Genomic DNA, 21,227 nt, shown 5'->3' with positions numbered 1-21,227 from the left:
CAATTCCAGGTGTATTTTTTTAAAAATTTAATTCCATCAGCTGACATGCTGGGAATTGTACCTTAGCATTAATCTAGCCCTTGGATTACTCCTACTCTAACATTACCACTGCACCACAGTCTTCTCAGAGATGTTCATCTGCTTGAAGTTTCAGCTAAAATATCAAAATTGATAGATTCTGTGACAGAAAGAATGGCCAAAGCAGAGATAGCAATATACAGGGAGAGAATTCAAGTTTATAATCTAGATAGTTGAAGGGGTGAAGGAAGTCAAGTATTTACTGTTTGCTTCAGATTTCTAGGCTTTGTGACCTGTGAAGGTTCAAAGAGGTGGTGACAAAACAAACATGAAGCCGAGGAGTATGAGCAGAGCCTGGCAGCTACCATAAAAAGGGATCCCAAATTCTGCTATAGGCTTATCAATACTAAAAGGAGGAGTGGGGCTAATTAGGCACCAAAGGAGGAATTCAGGCATGGAGACAGAGGGCATTGTCAAAATATTAAACGAGTAAATTAAGTCAAAGATCTGATACAAAATCAGACATTACCGGAGAAACTCAGATCTGGCCGCATCTGTGGGAAGAAAGCAGAGTTAACTTTTTGAGTCCAGTGATTCTTTGTCAGAACTGTTTGACTAACTTGCTAAAGATTTTCTTTCAAAGATCTACCATAGAGTGTTGATCAGGGGAATGTTGTTGATACGGTGTATCTATGAACATCGAAATTAGGAGGGGGCCATTTCAACCCTTTAATAAAATCTTAGTTGATCTGCTTTCTTCACATACCTGCCTACATTTGATTACCTTTCATCCCTTCCTTGCCAAGAATCTCCAACTCTGTGTTAAAAATACTCGAAGACACTGCTATCACTACCTTTTAAGGAATATAATTCCCAAGACTTCTAACCACCTGAGAGGAAAAAAAAATTGTTTTTTTTTCTGTTTTAAATCTGTGATTCCTTTTTAAGTGGTGACCCCTAGTTCTAGATTTTCCCAAACGAGGAAACGCCTTTTCCACATTCATCCTGTCAAGCATCCTAAGGATTTTGTATGTTTCAATCAAGCTGTCTGTTGCTGTTCTAAACTCTGGTGAATCCAAGCCTAACCTGCCCATTGGCCATATTGGTCTAATAGACCTGCTCTGGCCTGCTTCCAAAACATTTAAACCTTCCGTAAATAAGATGACTAACAGTATGCAAAGTATACCAAATGTGGTCTCACCAGTGCTCTGTATAACTGAAGCACAATCTCCTTAGTTTTGCATTTGGTTGCCCTCGACAAACAATAACTCTCTATTAACAATCTTAATTACTTTCGGTAAACACACACTTGCCTTTCGCAGTTCATCTGCTATGAAACCCAGAATCCCCTGCATTTCAGAGCGCTGCAGTCTGTTCCCATTTAGATAAAAATGCTGTTTTTTTTTATTCTTTCCCAAATGGACAATCTCTCATTTCCCGACATTTTCTCTATTTGGGAGACATTTGCCACTTACTTAACCTATGTGTATGGTTGTGGTGGCTGGAGGTCAGTCATCACAGCTCCAGGGCATCTTTGCAAGAGTTCCTCAGGGTAGTATCCTTGGCACAACTGTGTTCAACTGTTTCATCAATGACCTTCCCCTCCCTTATAAGGTAAGAAATTGAAATGTTCAGCACCATTTATGAACCCTGAGATATTGAAGTAGTCGGTGTTCAAATGCAGCAAGACCTGGACAATATCCAGGCTTTGGCTAACAAGTAGCAATTAACATTGACACCACATAAATACAAGTCAATTACAGCCTCTAATAAAGAGGTGATCTCTTCCCTAGGCATTCAATGGTATTACCATCACTAAATTTCCCATTGTCAACATCCTGGGGGTTACCACTGACCAGAAACATAGCGGCTACATGAGCAAGTCAGAGGCTAGGAACACTGCAACTAATAACTCACCTCCTGACTCCCCAGAGCCTGTCCACCATCAACAAGGCACAAGTCGAGAGTGTAATGGAATATTCCCTATTTGCCTGTTTGAATGCAGCTCCAACAGCACTCATGAGCCTTGACACCATCCAGGATAAAGCAGCCTACTTGATCAGCATCACTTCTTTAAACATCTATTTCCTCTTCGACCGATACTCCGTAGCAGCAGTGTGCACTGTCTATAAGATGCAGTGCAGAAATTCACCAAAGTTCATTAGACCGCATGTTCAAAACTCATGACCACTTGGTTGTCTGCAAAATAAGTGAGCAACTGGAAAAACAAGTCCATTTCATAACTCTGCTTTGCTTTGTAAATGGATTCTCTGCCCAGTCTCCAAATACTGAATGGGAGAGAGATTGGGTTTGGAGCGTATAAAATAGATCTGAGCTTTACCACTCAGAGATAGTAAGAACTACAGATGCCAGAGTCAGAGATAACACAGTGTGGACTTGGAGGAACAAAGCAGGCCAGGCAGCATCATTTCTGAAGAAGGGTCCAGACCTGAAATGTCAACTTTCCTGTTCCTCTGATAGTGCCTGGCCTGCAGTATTCCTCCAGCTCCACACTTATCTCTGAGCTTTACCACTGTGCCTTTATTCTTATAGGTATTATCTGTTACTTCCTTGTCTCTTAACTTTTCTCAATTCTCTTTCTTTCTCCCCTTCTGTGACTCATGTTCTTTCCCTCTTCCCTCCATGTGACCCCTTCATTCCATCCCCCCACCTTCCTATGAGGCCTTAACAAACAGGAACAGGAATAGGCCATTTTGATGTGACGTTCCTCATATGTATTTTCCTGCCCTTTCCCCATTACACCTGATTCTTTCCTGATCAAGAACATATCTATCTCAGATTTAAGTATACACAAGGAGTCTGTCCGCTCAACTCTCTGTGGCAAGGAGGTCCAAAGAATCTTAACCCTCAGAAAATAAATTCTTCCTTGTCTCAGCCTTAAATTGGCACCCCTTTAAACTGAGACTATGTCCTCTGGTCCTTTACTGTTTCATGATGGGAAACATCCTCTCAGCATTTACCCTGAAAAATTCCGTAAGAATCCAATATGGTTCAAAGAGATCACAATCCATTTTTCTAAATTCTTAGGAGTGGATTCCCAGTGTATTTAATCTTTGCTCATAAGACACTCCCTTCACGCTGGATCAGCCCAGTGGACCTTCCCAGAACAACCTACAATGAAATGACATATCTCTTTAAATAAGGGACCAAAACTGCTTACAATACTTCAAATGTGAGCTCACGAGCATCTTATACTGTTGCAGTAAGATGTTCCTACTTGTATACTCCAAGCCCCTTGAAATAAGGGCTGATATTCTGTTTGCCTTCCAGATTGTCTGTTGCTTTCACCCTCAATCTCTGTTTTTCCTGATTTACCCAGTTCTTTTCATTCTTCGTACTCCCCCTTCATTCGCTCCATTGTCCCTCCCCTTCACCATACCATGTCACCTCTCTCCGTGCTCTCCTTCCTCCGTCACCATCTTCCTGTCTCTAACCTGTCACCCATCACCATCCCCTGTTCTCCCCCCGACCGTCACCATTCTCCTCTCACCCGTCACCATTCCCCCATCATCTCCCTCCCCCCGCCACCATCCCCCCTCCGCCACCATCCCCCCTCCGTCCTCTCCCTCCGCCTGCCATCACCCCCTGTCCTCTGCCTCTCCAGTCACCATTCCCTGTCCTCTGCCTCCCCTCGTCACCAATCCCCGTCCTCTCCCTCCCCCGTCATCATCTCCCCATCCCCTCTCTTCCCCATCACCCACGCCTGTCTTCTCCCTTCCCCTGTCCTCTTCCACCCCGTCACGATCCCCATCCTTTCCCTCTGCCATCCTCTCCGTCCCTGTTCCCCTATCGCTGTCCCTCTCTCTCTCCCCAATCCTCTCCCTACCGTCACTCCCATCCTTCCTCTCCATTCCCTTTGACCGATCTTCCACTCCCTTCCCTCTCCTTCCAGCCGCTCTCCCCCCTCCGTCCTCGCCCGCCGCTCTCCCCCCTCCGTCCTCGCCCGCCGCTCTCCCCCCTCCGTCCTCGCCCTTTCTCCTTTTTTTCATTTTCACTCCTCTTTCTGTGTGTGTGTCACCTTTCTCTTTCTCTTTCTGTTTCTCCTCCTCTCTCCCCTCTTTCTCTGACCCCTTCCTCTCTTCTCTTTTTCTGTGTTCCCTCCCCTCTCCAGTGTGGGGCTGCAGTGAGAGCCAACAGCCTCCTCCCAATAATGAGCTGTCACTGCTGATCCTCCTGCATCATATCAGGAGTAGGTGCTGATTGGCTGAAGCTCAGTCAGAACACTGTTCTGATCGGCTGCCGAGGGTGGAGCTGAAGTGTGTAGCTCTGTGCCTCGGCGATTGCTGCTTTGCGCATTGAAGTGAGTGGAGTGCAGCACATTACTGGCAGCAGGCAGGTAGAGTACAGGCATATCTGTGAGAGGCAGCACTCTGGGCACTGTGTGCTGAAGTATTCTTATCCTGCATTGCTGTATGATGCAGGAAAACATCTCTGGTAAACTGTGAGCAGATGAGTGACTACATTAGGGGTTTGATTAACGTTTAGAGCTGGTCCGAATCATTCTGTTCGAAGCGATTGGGAGAAATTTTATCAGGTTGTTGCCATGAAACCACCATTCTTTGCCACTGTGTTTGAAAGGAATTGTTTGCAACAATGTCTTCAGTATATCTGAGACGAGAAATTGAACTTGGGGTTCACAAATGTATGAAAGGGAATTACGTTTTAAATGGGCTAGTGATTGTGATGCATAAGTGATATTGATAAGTAAGATCTGGGATCTAGTCATACTGGGTCTGTGTGTATGTGTGTAGGCTGTGTATAAGCAGGGTTTGGGATCTATCTATTACTGAGGCTGCCCACATGCTGTATTATAAGCAGCGTTTGGGATCTAGTTATCTCTGTGGGCCTGCCGTGTTCTTATAGAGGCTGTGATTCTGGTTTGAGTTTGTTGCGATTTGCTTTTTGTAGGGTCAGTATTTTAGTTAATGTATCTGCCTCAATCTGGTTTTTGTAAGCATTGTCCCCAGTATCTCCTTTACCTTTTGGTAAATTCTGTGTTTAACCACATCTTCCTGCCACTTTCTGAAGATACTGATGTTAAAAGTGTGATGTCAAGCCTCGGTCTCATTTTGGTGCATGGCAATGATTCGATGTGCTCCCAGATCAGTGAGCCCTGGGCAGTAGCTATGTCTGTTTTAACTGGGACTGTGTGGAGTATGTACAAACTGAGCCACAAATGGTGCTGAGGGCTAAGGTACTATAGAGATAAAGATGTTCTTGGCTGTGTTTAGCTGATCCACTGCAGTCAGTACATGAGCTTTAATGATCGGTTGCTTGGTTTGAACTATGCTGAATTAGCTGAAGGATGTTGGAGAGCCAGTGAGGACAGATGATCTGCTCATTCACTGTCCAGACTTTAAGAGGAGAAATCACAGTGGGGTCCTCATTGTCCAACGAGACCCCTGTGCAAAAAGACTACAGTTCAAAATAATGCTTGGCTGTGATGCACCTAGTGGTCAAATTGCAATGCAACAGCCACGCAGGCAAGGAAGATGGCTCTTCAGCAGAGGAAGGCTAGAAGGAACCTCATTCACAACCTTTTTCCATTCACCCATTTCTCCAATGTTGTAAGACATTCAGAATAATGTTAAGCATTTACTTCTGGAGCTGCGTGACGAATGTATAAATGAAACCTGAAAGAACTGCGGATGTTGTAAATCAGGAACAAAAACAGAAGTTGCTGGAAGCTCAGTTAGTCTGGCAGCACCTGTGAAGAAAAATCAGAGTTGACATCTTGGGCTCAGTGACCCTTCCACAGAACTGTATTTGCTAAAACTTGTTTCCATGTGTATAAGTGAATCAGTTTTCTGTGATACAATTTCTAATTGTGTAGATGGTTAGGTATATTCCTGTAAGAGCTAATTTTCGCTGTATCGCTGGGTTATGGTTCCTGAAGGTGCTGACTGTCATTGGGATATAGCTCCAGAAGGTGCTCACTATCACTGGGATGCAGTTCCTGAAGATGCTGACTGTCACTGGGAGTCAGTGCCTAACGGTGCTGCCTGTCCTCTTGAACTTGTATATTCCAGGAAGTAGAAGTGCAGCTTATGTCATTTCTGATCAGATTTTAAATCTTGGGATCTGGTGATTAGACTCAGTGTGGCATTGATTTTTCGCTCCTCTCTCCTTCCCCACAGTCTTTCTACAATGCCCGGATCACTTCCTGCCAACGCTGAGGCTAGCTGGCCCAAGGATGTGGGAATCATTGCCATGGAGATCTACTTCCCATCTCAGTACGTGGAGCAGACAGAGCTGGAGAAGTTCGATGGGGTGGACGCGGGCAAGTACACTGTCGGCCTGGGCCAGTCAAGGATGGGCTTCTGCTCTGACCGTGAGGACATCAACTCCCTGTGCCTGACTGCCGTCCACCGGCTGCTGGAGAGGAACAACCTCCCATACGAGAGCATCGGGCGACTGGAGGTTGGCACAGAGACTATCATCGACAAGTCCAAGTCAGTGAAGACCGTCCTGATGCAGCTGTTCGAGGAGTCCGGGAACACCGACATCGAGGGCATTGACACCACTAACGCCTGCTATGGTGGAACTGCCGCACTCTTCAACTCTGTCAACTGGGTGGAGTCTAGCTCCTGGGATGGTGAGTCTCTCCTCCCTGCCCCCCTGTGCTGTTCGTAAACCTCTTTCTCCTCATCCCACTCAGTCTGGGAACTTTCTTAGCACTAGCTTGTTTTGATGAACACTCCAGGGAAAGGACTTGCCTTTACAAAGGGCCTTTCACATCCTGAGGACATCGCAAAGCATTGTAGCCAATTAAATTTTTTTTAAGATGTCATTGTTGTAATGCATCTCACATTAGAGGCGGCATATCATCATGGCTAATATAGATTTAGTGATATGTAATCATATTGACACTGTACTTCTCACAGGTAATGTATATGTCACAGTATATATGCCAGCTGTGAGACATAGATGGTGTCTGTCTACAGATAACTGTATTTTACTCGGAGGAATTGTCTAGCTGATTGTGCTTAAGGCTGATTTCTGATCTGTGTTAAAGAGCTGTCGGTGAGGGAAGCCTTTGTGAGGTGTCATTTGTTGCTGCGCTGATGGGATGTCAATAGACAGGCTTCTGCTAGTTTTGACCCTCTGTTGTGCTGTCCTTTGCCTACAGGGCGCTATGCACTGGTCGTTGCTGGTGACATCGCAGTCTATGCTACCGGCAGTGCCCGTCCCACCGGTGGTGCCGGTGCCATTGCCATGTTGGTTGGTCCAAATGCTCCACTGGGATTTGAGCGAGGTACGTAGATATGGAAAATCCTGTGACTTTCCACCAGCACTGTCAGCACCATTTATATGCAGACCAGTTACTATAAGAAGGATAGACTTGCCATTTATAACCTCTGAAGGCCACAAAACAGGTTAAAGCCAACCAAACAGTTTTTAATGTTGGAATCAGAGCAGGTAGGCTGTGCACACCGAACTTCCCAAACAGCAGTGGCAAGACATCACTGACATATCTCTCTTGCACTCCTGCACAATTACTCGCTTTCAGTTAACTCAATTGCTCTGAGTTCACCTACCCTCTGTCTCACTCTCGCACTTGTTCTGCCTGTTACTGGTTTAGCTTTCCCCACTCACATTCTCACTCACACTTGCCCCCACCACACACTCCCACCCTCATACTGACTCCTGTAGATGCTTTACCTCAGTATACCTAACAGTCTCATTCTCTTTAAAACCAGTAGAAAGAAGCATGCCTACTCTTACCCATAGCTCAGCACCTCGGAATTTAGGAACAGGAGTTGGCTATTCAGCCCACCTACATTCAATTAGATGATAATTTATTCACTACCTTGATTTCATAGCCCTTGATAGCCTTACCCAGCCAGTTTCCATCAGTCTCTGTTTTGTCGTTGCCAGGAAGGGAAAATCCCCACCCCTCCAGCAGCCATTTTGGAATGTGCAGGTTGGGAGCCATTCTTCTGGTCAAAGTTCAAAAGAGCAAGAAAGACAAAAGAACAATAAAGCACAGGAACAGGCCCTTCAAACCACCAAGACTGTGCTGACACGTAGCTCCTTTCTCAACTAAAAACACTTTGCCTCTGTGTAGTCTGCATCTCTTAAATATCACTATTGTATTTACATCCATGACTACCTCTGGCAATGCATTCCAGGCACTTACTGCTCTATGCATAAAAATAACTTGCTTCTCGCAGCTCCTTTAAACTCAGCCTCTTTTACTTTAAATATATGTTCCATATCAATTGACATTTCTACCCTGAGAAAAAGAATCCGACTATCCATTCTATCCTTGCCTTTCATAATTTTATAAACTTCTATCAAGTCATTTTCTCATCCTCTGGCATTCAAGTGAAACAAACCAAGTTTGTCCAATCTCTCCTCATAGCTAATTCCCTCCAAAACAGGCAACGTCCTGGTAAACTTTCGGTAATCTCTCTAAAGCCTCACATCCTTCTGGTAGTGTGGCGTCCAGAATTGTACTCAACACTCCAAACACGACACAATTAAACTTCTCTACTGCTGCAAATTGACTTTGCTCAATTTTTGATGTATGTTTCAACCAATGAATGCAGGTGTGCTGTATGCCTTCTTGACTACCTTTCCTACTTATGTCGCCACTTTAACAGTGGACCTGTATGCCTATATTCTTCTGTATGTTGATGGTACTAGGTGTTCCCTCATTTTCTGTGTACTTCGGTCCTGCATTAGATCTTGCAAATGCATTACTTTGCATTTGTCCAGATTAATTTATTTAATTTCTCCACCCAAGTCCTCAGCCTGCCTATATCGTGCTGTGCCTTCTGGCAATCTTCCTCACTATCTGCAGCTCTGCCAATCTTTGTCATCCACAAACTTACCTACATATCAGACCATCTACATTTTCCTCCAAATTATTTATTTATATTATATACAAGGGCCCCAGCACTGGTCTCAGATCTCCAGTCAGAAAACACCATTCTACCACAACTGTCTTCTATGCCTAAGCTAGTTCTATATGCATCTTATCACCCCACAGCGGATCCCATGTGACTTCACTTTCTGTATCAGTCTGCCATGAGGGGTTTTGTCAAAAGCCTTGCTAAAGTCCATATAGACAACATCTACCGTCCTGTCCTCATTAATCATCTTTATTACTTCCTCAAAAAACAGCTTTGTGAGACAGCACCTTCCCTCTAATAATTTTGCCTGCTGCACTGGCCTGTAAGGTTCATGTCTGGCAGCGGTTTCCAGAAGTGGAAGCCAATGCATCAACCCCCAATCAGTGCGAGTGGAACTTCAGCTTGGATGGAGCATTGTGTGTTTTATTTTCTTCACTATTTCTGAGATGTGAGGTTCGTTGGCAAAGCCATCGTTTTTGTTGCCCATTTCTAGTTGTCCTCGATTAGCTTGTGACACCATTTGAGAGATCAGTCAATAGTCAAGCACACTGCTGTGGATCTGGAGTCACATGTAGGCCAGACCAGGTAAAGGTGAACCAGATGGGGTTTTTTTTCCAACAACTGACAGTGGTTACGTGGTCACTATTAGAGTAGCTTTTCATTTCAGACTCTTTATATTTTTAGTTAAATTCAGATTTCACATCTGCCTTGTTGGGATTTGAGCTGGCATCCAGAGATTTTAGTCTGGGCGTTGCATAATAGTTACCATTTGCACCTTTGCACAGAGTTCAGGAATCTGGGCTTGTGCTTGGCATTCCCATTCCAATCTTTATCCCAAGCTCCCAATCCTGTGCTTTTGGCTGGGTGGAAAGCAGGATTCTAATATTTGGGTGGGCGGTTGCTGGAGTGGTGAATAACCTCTAGTGTAATTGTCACCACATCAGGATCATGCAGTGCTCAACAAGCAACCAGTGCACAGCACTTGGTATTGGTGAAAGGACCTTGCAATAAATCCAGTTAGAGATAAAATTAATAAACAGCAACAAAGTCTCTCACTGATCAAACGAAGCACTGAATCTTAGACAACAAAATGTGAGGCTGGATGAACACAGCAGGCCAAGCAGCATCTCAGGAGCACAAAAGCTGACGTTTCAGGCCTAGACCCTCTTGTGCTCCTGAGATGCTGCTTGGCCTGCTGTGTTCATCCAGCCTCACATTTTGTTATCTTGGAATTCTCCAGCATCTGCAGTTCCCATTATCTCTGAAGCACTGAATCTTCCCTGTTTTTAGTTACTAGAGCTGCAATTCTTACTTTGCAGTACTGTTTCACTGTCAGCAGGTGGTGATGTTCCACTGCTTTCCTTCAACAGCTGACCATTTCAATTAGTGTCTACTTGGCATTAATTCACATTTAATGAACTGTTGATTGAATTTTTTCTTTGACTCTTTTAGTTTGTTTTTTAATGGGATATTTTGCCTCCATGTGAAAGAGGATATCCAGGACCTTGGGTTAACATCTCAGCTGAAAGGTGCTCCTTCAGACTCTGTCAGTGCTGCACTGGAGTGTTAACCTAGATTATGACTTTACATTTCTGGGTTGGGGCTGGCAGCCTTGAGGCTTACTTAGATGAGAATGTGACTCATTGGGCTGTGATTGAAGCTGGTTTTTACAAGTCAACATTAGTCACTGTAGGCATATCGTGCAGTTTGGTATGAATATACAACACTTCCTGCATAAGGGCTGCAGGAAGGTTGTTTGCTGTTTTTAACAATCTAGGATTCTGCATATAATGGCGGATTGTGCATAAAATGATTGATTGTGTCCTTAACTTGTAGGACTCCGGGGAACACACATGCAACATGCGTACGATTTCTACAAGCCAGACATGGTGTCAGAGTACCCAGTGGTGGATGGGAAGCTTTCCATACAGTGCTACCTCAGCGCGTTAGATCACTGCTACAAAGTTTACTGTGACAAGTACCAGGCACAGAAGCAAAAAGGTAGGTTGCTGTGTTGTATGTTGGCAAGACCTAGTAGAGAAATGACTCTAGTTTGCCTTATAATTTTGTGCATGCCCTCCTTGTCAACTGTGACAAAACCCTCTTGTTGCATCCAATTGGCACCCTACACTTGACCTTTTATTTCTTCACAAACCTGAATGAAGACAGTTCTCTGGACCATGAAAACCAATAACAGACAATGGTTAGTGTCTTCACTTGTTGAATGTAATTAAAATCCAGAATTCATTCCAGCTAAAACTGACAGTAGGTTATCAGACTTGGAAAATGAATCATTTTGCATTTCAGATAACTGTCAGTGATTTACTTTTAAAACAGGTACTGCAGAGGCATAAATACAGAATAAATCTTCTTTTAACTTATTTAAACTAAAAATAAAGCTCCTTTCACACTGTCCTATCAAGAACTCCCAGGACAGGAACAGCACAGGGTTAGATACAGTAAATCCATGCTGTCCCTGTGCTGGGAGTATTTGATGGTGACAAGGACAGACCAGAGTTAGATTCAGAGTCAAGCTCCTTCTCACCTTTTTAATTTGTAAATAGAGCTGTCAACGCTGTCCCATGAAACAGGACAGAACACCACTGGGCTAGGTGCAGAGTAAAGTCCTGTACTCTCTTAAAGTGGTAGTAAAGCTTTCTCTCCTCTTTTGAGCAAAAAATAAGTCTCACTCTACTCTTTTAAGCTCAAATTAAAGCTCTTTGTTTATACGGAACCGCTTGAACGGTCGGAGAATAAGGACAGGGTGGGGTTAGATACGGGGTAAAGCCTCCTATTCACTATCAGTGTTGTACTCATATGAGACATTGTCCTGATTTTCCACATGATCTGGGTCACTGAAATCCACAGAAAATGCTTTGCCCTGTTTAGGTTTCCAAACTAAAAGTTTGGCGCAGTCATTCTCTTCATGTGTATACTGTGTCTTAAAGGAGCTCTCTGCACAGACTGGACACCAGAGAATTGTGATATGAACTGTGTGCAATCTTCAGAGAATCAAAGCACAGGACTTTGAACAGGTTTTACATGCTGCAATGAATTATGTTTGTGTTGTGCATTCTTATACTTTTGAATGTGTTTTCAATGTCTAATTTCCAGCAGTTCTGGTAGCCATGACAGCATTAAGTTATACCGATTGAAAGGCCTTGACTAGCACATCACCAGGACCAGGAACATAGGTGTTATGTCATAACTTAATATTCAGTGAGAATCTCCTGTGTTAGACTGAGTTCAGGAATATACTCTTCTGATCAGAATTTTATTCTAACTGACATATCGCAAATCACCATCAACACTAATTGTTTCCCACATACTTGTCCACATGCATACATAGTCATAAGAGTTTTATGCATACATAGGCAAATGTTCACTCACTATTCACTTTGTTATATTCAGTCTTAAGTATCCCAGCCTGAACTTGCTGGATGTTAAAAACCTGGAATAGTTCAGATTGACACGAAGAGAGTCGCGGAGCAATTTCTTACCTTTTAGTAAACCCATTTTTTCTCCAGGAAGCAGTGGAGGCTGAGTTACTGAATATGTTCAGAGCTGACTTAGATTTTTGATTGACAGGGCAATGGAGGATTTTTCTGGTTAGTCAGGACGATAGAGTTGAGATCACAATCATTTTTAAATTATTTGTTTATAGGATGTCTGGGCTGCTGGCTGGATCAGAACTGATTATATGACCCCAGCTCTCCTTTCTTTTCAATCATTTGTCGAACATGGCTAGGCCAGAATTTGTTGCCTTGGAACTAAACAGTGTGTTCCAGGTAGAAACTAATTAAATTCACATAAAAGCATAACATCTTCAGATTTGTAATGCAGCGCTGTTTTGTATGAAGGCTGACATTACATTAAATTTTGTCATTAGCATTACGGCTTTGGTTGAATGCAAGAGAATCCGAGATATATGGGACAGGTTAGCTTGTCCAGCTGGTTCTTACCTATGTGCCATTTTACCATGGAAATGTGTCTTGATTGTACACCCAGCTGCACTGTGCCCACACACGAGCACTTTGCACTGAAAGTGGGGACATGTGAATTTAATCTCTGTCATGCAGTAGTAATCTGTTGCCTATTGTGTTTCAGAGGGCAGCGATGCTCGCTTTACTTTGCAGGATTTTGACTACATGGTATTCCATACCCCTTACTGCAAACTGGTCCAGAAATCCGTGGCCCGGCTGCTTCTCAACGATTTCCTACGCAACTCCAACCCCAACACAGAGAGTGGTGTCTTCAGCGGCCTCGAGGCCTTCAGGTGAGTGGGTTTTGAGACTCATCATGGGGCCCGCTTCCCAGACAATGAAAGCAAAATACTAAGGATGCTGGGGCTCTGATTTAAAACCAGGAAATACTGGAGAAACTCAGCAGGTTTTTCTGAATCTGTGGAGATGGGAAAAGAGAACTGACATTTTGAAGAAGAGACATACTGAACTTGAGACATTAACTCTTATCCCTCTCTCTCCACAGATGCTGTTACTTCTGATTGTGGTGGGGTTTGGGGCTTCGCAATGCCAAGATTAACATGCTCCTTGATTTGCTCACAGAGATGTGAAACTGGAGGACACTTACTTCGACCGGGATGTGGAGAAAGCTTTCCTGAAGGCAAGCGCCGATATCTTTAAGCAGAAGACGCAACCATCACTGATGCTTTCCAATCAGAATGGGAACATGTACACGCCGTCTGTCTATGGCTGCCTGTCCGCTGTATTAAGCCAGTAAGTCCCTCTCAGCTGTTCTCCCACCTCCCCATGTCACTGGTCCCTCACCCCTTCTGCGCCCAGTGCCTTTGCTTTCGGCAGTAACAGGGATTTCTCAACCTACAGGCGCTCTGCCCAGCAGTTGGCCGGCCAGAGGATTGGCCTGTTCTCCTATGGTTCAGGATTTGCTGCTACCCTGTACTCACTCCACATCACCCAAGACGCGACACCAGGATCTGCGCTGGACAAGCTGGTGTCCAGTTTGTCAGACCTGCAGGCCAGGCTGGACTCACGCAAGAAGGTGTCACCAGAAATATTCGCCTCCAGCATGAAGCTGAGGGAGGAGACCCATCATTTGGGTAAGGTCATGGCTGGAAGGAATAATGGGTGCTTTCGGTACAGAAATAAACATGTGTGACTTGGAGCAATCTGAATGTGTCAGTAGTAGCTGAGTGAGGAGTTCACAGAACGCTGAAGATATTATTCATGTGAACTAGGTTGTAGAACCAAGGGGAGAGTTGGCTGAATTAGACTTGGTGTTGTGTAATATGATACCTTTATTTAATAGGTTAAAGGCATCCCTAGGTAAAGCGGCCACAATGTGATTGATTTTTACATCTGGTTTGAAAGGGAGAGGAGTAGGTCTAAGACTAGTGTCTTACACTTAGATAAGGGCAGCAATGTGGGCACCAAAGCTCAGCTAACTGGAGTGAAGTAGCCTGTTAGGCTGGAGGCGAGATCAGTCATGATGCCGAAGCAGACATTTAAGGGCATATAAAGAAAGTTTCTACAGTGAGGACTCATATCATGGTTAACTAAATAATTAAAGTATAACTGCAAAGATGAGGAGCAGGTCAAACGATTGGTCAAAATGCAAAGATGACAGGAAGACTGAAAGGTTCATCAGGAATTCGACAGGAAGCTAGCTAGGAATGAGGAAACATAGCAAGGATGGGGAGTAATGGGAAATTTATGGGAAAGCTCGAAAGATCCTTGTTAAGCAGAAAGTCGAGAATTATCAGGATAGTTGTAAGCATGGAACTCAAAACGCAAAGGGATCAGCCATGTTGTTATTGAATGATAGAGCAGGCCTGAAGGAGCCAAATGGCCTACCGCTGCTCTTACTTTGTACTTACTCACACTGTCTGGATAGACAATATAATGTGGAGTTTGCTGTCACAGGCAGTGGTTGAGGTGATTGTATAAATGTATTTAAGGGGAAACAGGATCAACACACAAAGCAGAAAGGAAATTTCTTGGTCCCTTTCTTGTTCTTTACCCTTGCTTCTGTTCTTGTTTTCTCACGTTTGTTCTCTTGCCCCCACCTTCATTTCACATTGCTTTTAATTTTCTTGTTGACTATTATTTTGCCTCTTTTTTTTGTTCTTCTTACCAATTTCTGTTTTCACGACAATTCCTAAGGAATTAGCGTGATGAAGGGTTGTAATATATCGAGGAATACAACGGGATTGGGAAAACAGGGCTGGACTCATTTGGATCGTGAAACTCAGAATCAGAATGATTACTAACGACACAAGAACACCCTACAGGTGTAGGATACCAGCTGTCTGTGGCAGCCCTGTATCAGTCACTGTCAATGCCACCGGGCTGTCGGTATCTTCAGCTACCATTCCTTCACTGCACCCGTACCACTGCTGTCTTCTACGAGCCAGGTGGCCCAGCTCAGCAGCTAGACCTGTACCCCTTTCTCAAAGGAATGTTCCAGTTACAGCAATGCATGAATAGGGCATGATTCGATATTTTACACTTCCATCCAGTCCAAATCACTGAAGTTTTCACCTTGCACGAGAATATTCATTGTGCCTCTGGGGCATGGTGTTGAATCCTCCAGGATAGATGTGTTTCGCTGCATGTACTGGGAATTTGTGGGGCTTGTTCTTTCTTATCAGTGATGCTTCAAGTCTCCCATTCCTTCATCCCTTGTTATGCTGTCACAGTGAGTCTCCTGTCCCACTTTTGTATAATTTGTCTTAACTTGTTTTCCTGCAGCAAACCACCAGCCCCAAGGTGTAGTGGAGGACCTGTTCCCTGGCACGTGGTATCTCACCCGGGTGGATGAAAAGCATCGCCGTGACTATGCTCGGAGGCCTGTCCTGGAGAGTGGCAGCTTTGAGGCTGAGCCAGGTGTTCTCCAGAGTAAAACCAACCCGCCTGAGGTATGTAGGGGCCTATATGCCATATCAGCAAATTGCTGTGTACCTCAGGGATTTTAAATGATGATTGAAGGGAACTGGCAGTTATTTTAAAAAGACACATTTTGTTGAAGCATTTAATTTTGTTTGAAGCATATATATAATGTCTACTGAAAGGGAATGTGTGTGTACAGAAATGGGGAGCTTCATGGCTGATTTCTCAACTGGGGCATTAAAGAGAGGGAGCTCAATTGACTGTTCCATTCCAGATGTGAACTTGGGTAATGTGGTATTTGAATTTCAGTATCAGTGTGTTGCCAGTGTGTGTGGTCTATATTTCCAAAGACTGGTGGAGGATCCTATCAAACTGTATAGCCCTTCAGTTGTTCACAACAAGCAAAGCACAGGCCATATTCAACTAATCCTGCTCGCAAAACATCCATGACAATGTCCAGCATTAAATGTGAACCTGCAACTGGACAATATTTATTGAATAATCCTGAATGTGTGAAAAATTATACTGACAACCAATTCAGCATTATCGCTCGGCTTGCAGGATGGTACATTTGTGTGTACTAGAAGCGACAGTGTTATTTTCAGATAGCAAGAGCAGTTGCACACATTTTATCTGTTCCAGCTCAACAATATAAATGACATTTGCTGGTTCATTTCTCTGGTCAGTGCCCTGAATAATCAGTCAGCTTGCCTGATTTTTAAAATTTAAACAAAGCCTGTAGTTAACTGTAATCATCATTAATTGGTGCATTCTACATAACAACACTTCTACTAATCGGTCCACTTGCCAACCAGTCCGTACTGTCCTCGGGCAGTGTAAATGTTGGTCTTCCCTTGAATTTGGATTCTTCCAAATCAGTCTGATGAGTGAAAGATGCAAAACTTTGACAAAAGGTGTTTTGTTTTCAGCAATGCCCCAGTTCTACACTACCAAATGATTACTTGGAGCTGACAAAGTTTGGTATCGGCCAGTTCTTCTCTGAGAAACAGGGAAGTAGGCAGAGAGCAAAGCTGAAGTGGTTGGAAATGAAAAGGGAAGTTGTCAGGAGAATCTTCAGTGACAAAAGGGGAAGTCAAAGTTTTAAATAAGCTGGGCAATATGAATAAATTAGAAATGATCCAGCGTGTTCCTCGAGAGAGTCTGAATTCAGAGATCATTTTGGGTGGTGGGTCACAGGACTGATAGGGCTGTGGGATCCAGTAGGATTATGGGATCTGATGAGGTCATAGGGTCTAGATGTTTAGGGCTGTGGGATCTGGATGGTTGGTGGAATTGTGCTATCCCAGGATCTGGTGGTTGATAGGGTTATGGGGTCTGACAAAATTGTGGGATCCAGAGGTTTGATGGGATTACAGGATGTTGTGGGGTCATGGGATTGCGTGGCTGGTACATTTGAGGGGAGGCAGTGATGGAATTAGCTGGATTGTGGAACATTCTGTGCTAAGGGAGATTGTGCGGGGCTGCAGTGTGAAGGTGGGATGACTGTTTCAGGGACAGATGTTCTTGATTGGTAAGAGGATTGAAGTTACAAGGAGAAGGCAGAAGAATGGGATTGAGAACCGTATCAGTCACGGTTGAATAATAGAGCAGATTCAATGGGCCAAATGGCTGAATTCTGTTCCTATATTTTACGGATGTGCTGAAGATGCCCATGTCATTCACAGTGTGCACCAAGCCCTGCCAAGAAAATGCCCAGGATCCCAGCAACAGCTGCACAAGCTGGTACTGCTAACCTCAGCAACGGAGAGCACTGAGCTGACATCGGGAATGTGGGGGACTAAAGAGGAAAAGAGAGAACGAACAATCCCCCCGCACCCCCCTCCAAGTCCCAGCAAGTCTGACGATCTGTGCGTGTGGGATTCTCTGACTGCTGGGGAAAGATTGCTGGATAGATATCTGAAAAGAAATTCTTGGATCTTCTGCAGGCAAGGTGTCCCAGACCAGCCACCTGATGTACAGTCACTTTGCAGCTCGCATTTTTTTTTAAACTTTGTTTGCAATCAAACATTGTAATTATTTTTAAATTCTGTTTATTGTGCATCGAACAGGTGGGTGAGTTTTGAATGCTTGTGCATTGCCTTTGATCTGTGCACTCCCTTTACCGCTTTGTAATTTAGCTGTTTGCCTCCCTTCTGTTTAATGTGATATTTATGTCTGTGCAGTGAGTTGGTGCCCAGGCCAATGAAGTACAGACAAACCTCAACTGTTCATTGATGTATCATCATCTCCCCCCTCCCAGTAGCTATTTCTGATCGTGTGGAAATTTAATTTTATCCAGCGTGAAAAAGAAAATCCTGAACCTGCACATGTTCTAAAGTGAGTTATGAAATTTAGGATCTGTTGTAAAGTTCTTTTTAAATTAAAAAAAATTATACAAACTCGTCACACAGGTATCTTTGAGTTCAGTTTTCATTTTTAAAAATTGTTTTAAAGTCAACTGGCTTGGATGTGTGATAACAAGGTGTAGCTGGATGAACACAGCAGGCCAAGCAGCACCTAAGATGCTGCTTGGCCTGCTGTGTTCATCCAGCTTCACACCTTGTTATCTCGGATTCTCCAGCATCTGCAGTTCCCATTATCTCTGACTTGGATCTGTTATGACACATCTTCATGACAAATGGGACTTCAATCTAGATATGGTAACATTACGACCACATCACAGGAGCCTCTAGCTCACTTCAAAAGTATTTCCCAAATAAATTTTGTTTTCAATATTGGGATGTGGGTGTTACTGGCTGGGCCAACATTTATCATCCATTTAAACGCCAAGAGGGCAGTTTAGAGTCATACACAGGCCAGACTGTGTAAAGAACGATTTCCTTCCTTGAAGGGCATCAAATGATCAGGTGACCAAGAAAATGACACTGAAACTTGCATTGATGAGACCTTTAGTATGAATCCGATATATTGGAATGGGTATGGCTGGGTAAAGGAAAAGTGTTACTGTTCAGAAAAAGTTCACAAGGGTGATGCCTGGTATGCAGGGATTATCTTATGATCAAAAGTAAAATGGGTTGGGACTCTACTCATTGGAATTTAAACAAATGAGAAGTGATCTCATTGAAACGTACAGGATTCTTAACAGGCTTGACAGGGTAAATGCTCTCATGGGAAGGTTAAGGATTAGAGGGCATAGTCTCAGGATAAAGGGGCATCAATTTAAGATGAAGATGAGGAAGAATTCTTCTGTAAGGATTGACGGTCTTTGGGACTCCTTGCCACAGAGAGCTGTGGGGACAGAGTCCTTGTGGATATTTAAGGCTGAGTTAGATAGAGGGATCAACAGTTATGGGGAAATCACAGGAAAGTGGAATCAGATCAGCCGTGATCCTGTCGAATGGTGGAGCACACTGAAGAGGCCAAATAGCCTACTGCTCTTTCGATTTCTTAGGGTTACTGAATTAGGAATCCAAATCTTTAAGGTGAGTATCAGTTTAAGTTGACTTTGCAGACAAGTTCAGATCCAATAATGGAATTTAAATTCAATTAATTTTTAAATCCAGAATAAAAAACCCAGTTTCACAGGTAAGATTAATAGTCAGAATACCATAAAAACCCTTCTAGTTTACTGTGTCCTTCAGGAGAGGAAATCCACCATCCTTAACTAGTCTGGCCTATTCCTAGCAATGGTTTTACCCAGCTTTTGAAATGTTGTAGCATGTTAGTCCATTGACTGAGTCTCACCACTGCTCAAGGGCAATTTAGGGATGAAGAGTAAATACTGGTCTTGATAGTGATGATCCTGTCTCAAATAGGTTTTTAAAGCGCTGTACTTTGGCTGAGAGGGCAATTCAATTTAGCTCAGTTGGCTGCGTGGCTGGTTTACGACAGAGTGACACCAACAGCATGGATTCAGTTCCTGCATTGGCTGAGGTTATCATAGAGGATTTTCATACTCAACCTCTCTCCTTGACAGAAGCATGTTGACCCTCAGGTTAAACCACTGGCAGTCATCTCTCTCTGTCCCCCACCCCTCTCTCACTAATGAGCAGTATAGTGTGCTAAGACAATGGTGGCTGCCTCCTGCTGAACAAGTAAAGGTGATGGACTGGAAGGGTGTATCTAACTAATATAACAGGGAGACAGATACCTAGCTTGAGGGGCAATAGTTTCACAGGACTGTGTCAAAATGGGGAAATTTGCAATAATGGGCTTTAAATTTAGCTGTGAACACAGCAGGCCAGGCAGCATCAGAGGAGCAGGAAAGCAGACATTTTGTAATGTTTTCAACCCAAAACATCAGCTTTCCTGCTCCTCTGATGCTGCCTGGCCTACTGTGTTCCTCCAGCTAAATTTAAAGCCCATTATTGCAAATTTCCCCATTTTGACACAGTCCTGTGAAACTATTGCCTCTCAAGCTAGGTATCTGTCTCCCTGTTATATTAGTTAGATACACCCTTCCAGTCCATCACCTTTACTTGTTCAGCAGGAGGCAGCCACCATTGTCTTAGCACACTATACTGCTCATTAGTGAGAGAGGGGTGGGGGACAGAGAGAGATGACTGCCAGTGGTTTAACCTGAGGGTCAACATGCTTCTGTCAAGGAGAGAGGTTGAGTATGAAAATCCTCTATGATAACCTCAGCCAATGCAGGAACTGAATCCATGCTGTTGGTGTCACTCTGTCGTAAACCAGCCACGCAGCCAACTGAGCTAAACTGAACTGCCCTCTCTGCCGAAGTACAGCGCTTTAAAAACCTATTTGAGACAGGATCATCACTATCAAGACCAGTATTTACTCTTCATCCCTAAATTGCCCTTGAGCTCCTCTGATGCTGCCTGGCCTGCTGTGTTCCTCCAGCTTCACAATGTGTTATCGCTGATTCCAGCATCGGCAATTCTTACTATCTTTAAATTTAACTGGATATGTTTGTGTCTTTGATTCAGTATCCTAGTTTAAATTTCCTTTTAGCACTGGTGATCTATTCCATCTTGGGCCTTCGTATAGTTATTTTAATAAAAATATATACAGGAAAGAGAGGGACCACCAATGACGTCAGTAATTGGGTACCGTCTCCAAACCCAGTCAGGATCTTGTATATTTCAATCAAGTTGCCCCTTACTCTTCTAAACACAAGGGTTATAAGCCTAGAATGTTAAACTTTTCCTGAGCTATTGCTCATATTATTCTAGTAATCCTTTTGTGAAATGATCCAAATGTGTTTACACTTTTCCTTAAATAAGGAGACCAAAACTTGACATGATATTCCATTTGTGAACTCACGATGCCCTTGAAGAACCATAACCACCCTACTTCTGTGTCAAATTCCCCGTGCAATAAACTATAACATTACAGATAATAAAATGTGAGGCTGGATGAACACAGCAGGCCCAGCAGCATCTCGGGAGCACAAAAGCTGACGTTTCGGGCCTAGATCCTAGATCCATCAGATGAAGGGTCTAGGCCCAAAACGTCAGCTTTTGTGCTCCTGAGATGCTGCTGG

General features: G+C 43.7%; 1 protein-coding gene across 7 annotated transcripts in view; it reads left to right on the top strand.

Moving 5' to 3' along the window:
- The window catches only part of hmgcs1 (3-hydroxy-3-methylglutaryl-CoA synthase 1 (soluble)), a 52,923-nt gene extending 34,754 nt beyond the window's left edge, over window positions 1-18,169 (top strand). For 2 of the 7 annotated variants that reach the window (XM_048527903.2, XM_048527900.2), the window contains exons 2-9: window positions 6,177-6,634; window positions 7,169-7,294; window positions 10,734-10,898; window positions 13,005-13,173; window positions 13,463-13,633; window positions 13,742-13,974; window positions 15,626-15,792; window positions 17,449-18,169. In XM_048527903.2, the coding sequence (XP_048383860.1) occupies window positions 6,187-6,634; window positions 7,169-7,294; window positions 10,734-10,898; window positions 13,005-13,173; window positions 13,463-13,633; window positions 13,742-13,974; window positions 15,626-15,792; window positions 17,449-17,538 (1,569 nt within the window). In that variant the 5' untranslated portion in view covers window positions 6,177-6,186 and the 3' untranslated portion in view covers window positions 17,539-18,169. Of the gene's footprint in view, window positions 1-4,223; window positions 4,376-4,455; window positions 4,574-6,176; window positions 6,635-7,168; window positions 7,295-10,733; window positions 10,899-13,004; window positions 13,174-13,462; window positions 13,634-13,741; window positions 13,975-15,625; window positions 15,793-17,448 lie in introns of those variants that run through there. The other 5 variants (XM_048527907.2, XM_048527902.1, XM_048527905.2 and 2 more) reach the window with 5 other exon arrangements.
- The last annotated feature ends 3,058 nt before the right edge of the window (window positions 18,170-21,227 follow it).

The sequence above is a fragment of the Stegostoma tigrinum genome, chromosome 3 (genome assembly GCF_030684315.1).
Source record: "Stegostoma tigrinum isolate sSteTig4 chromosome 3, sSteTig4.hap1, whole genome shotgun sequence".
NCBI classification, from domain to species: Eukaryota; Metazoa; Chordata; class Chondrichthyes; order Orectolobiformes; family Stegostomatidae; genus Stegostoma; species Stegostoma tigrinum.
Note: the sequence above shows the minus strand (reverse complement) of the source record. Positions and strands in the feature narration are given on the sequence as shown.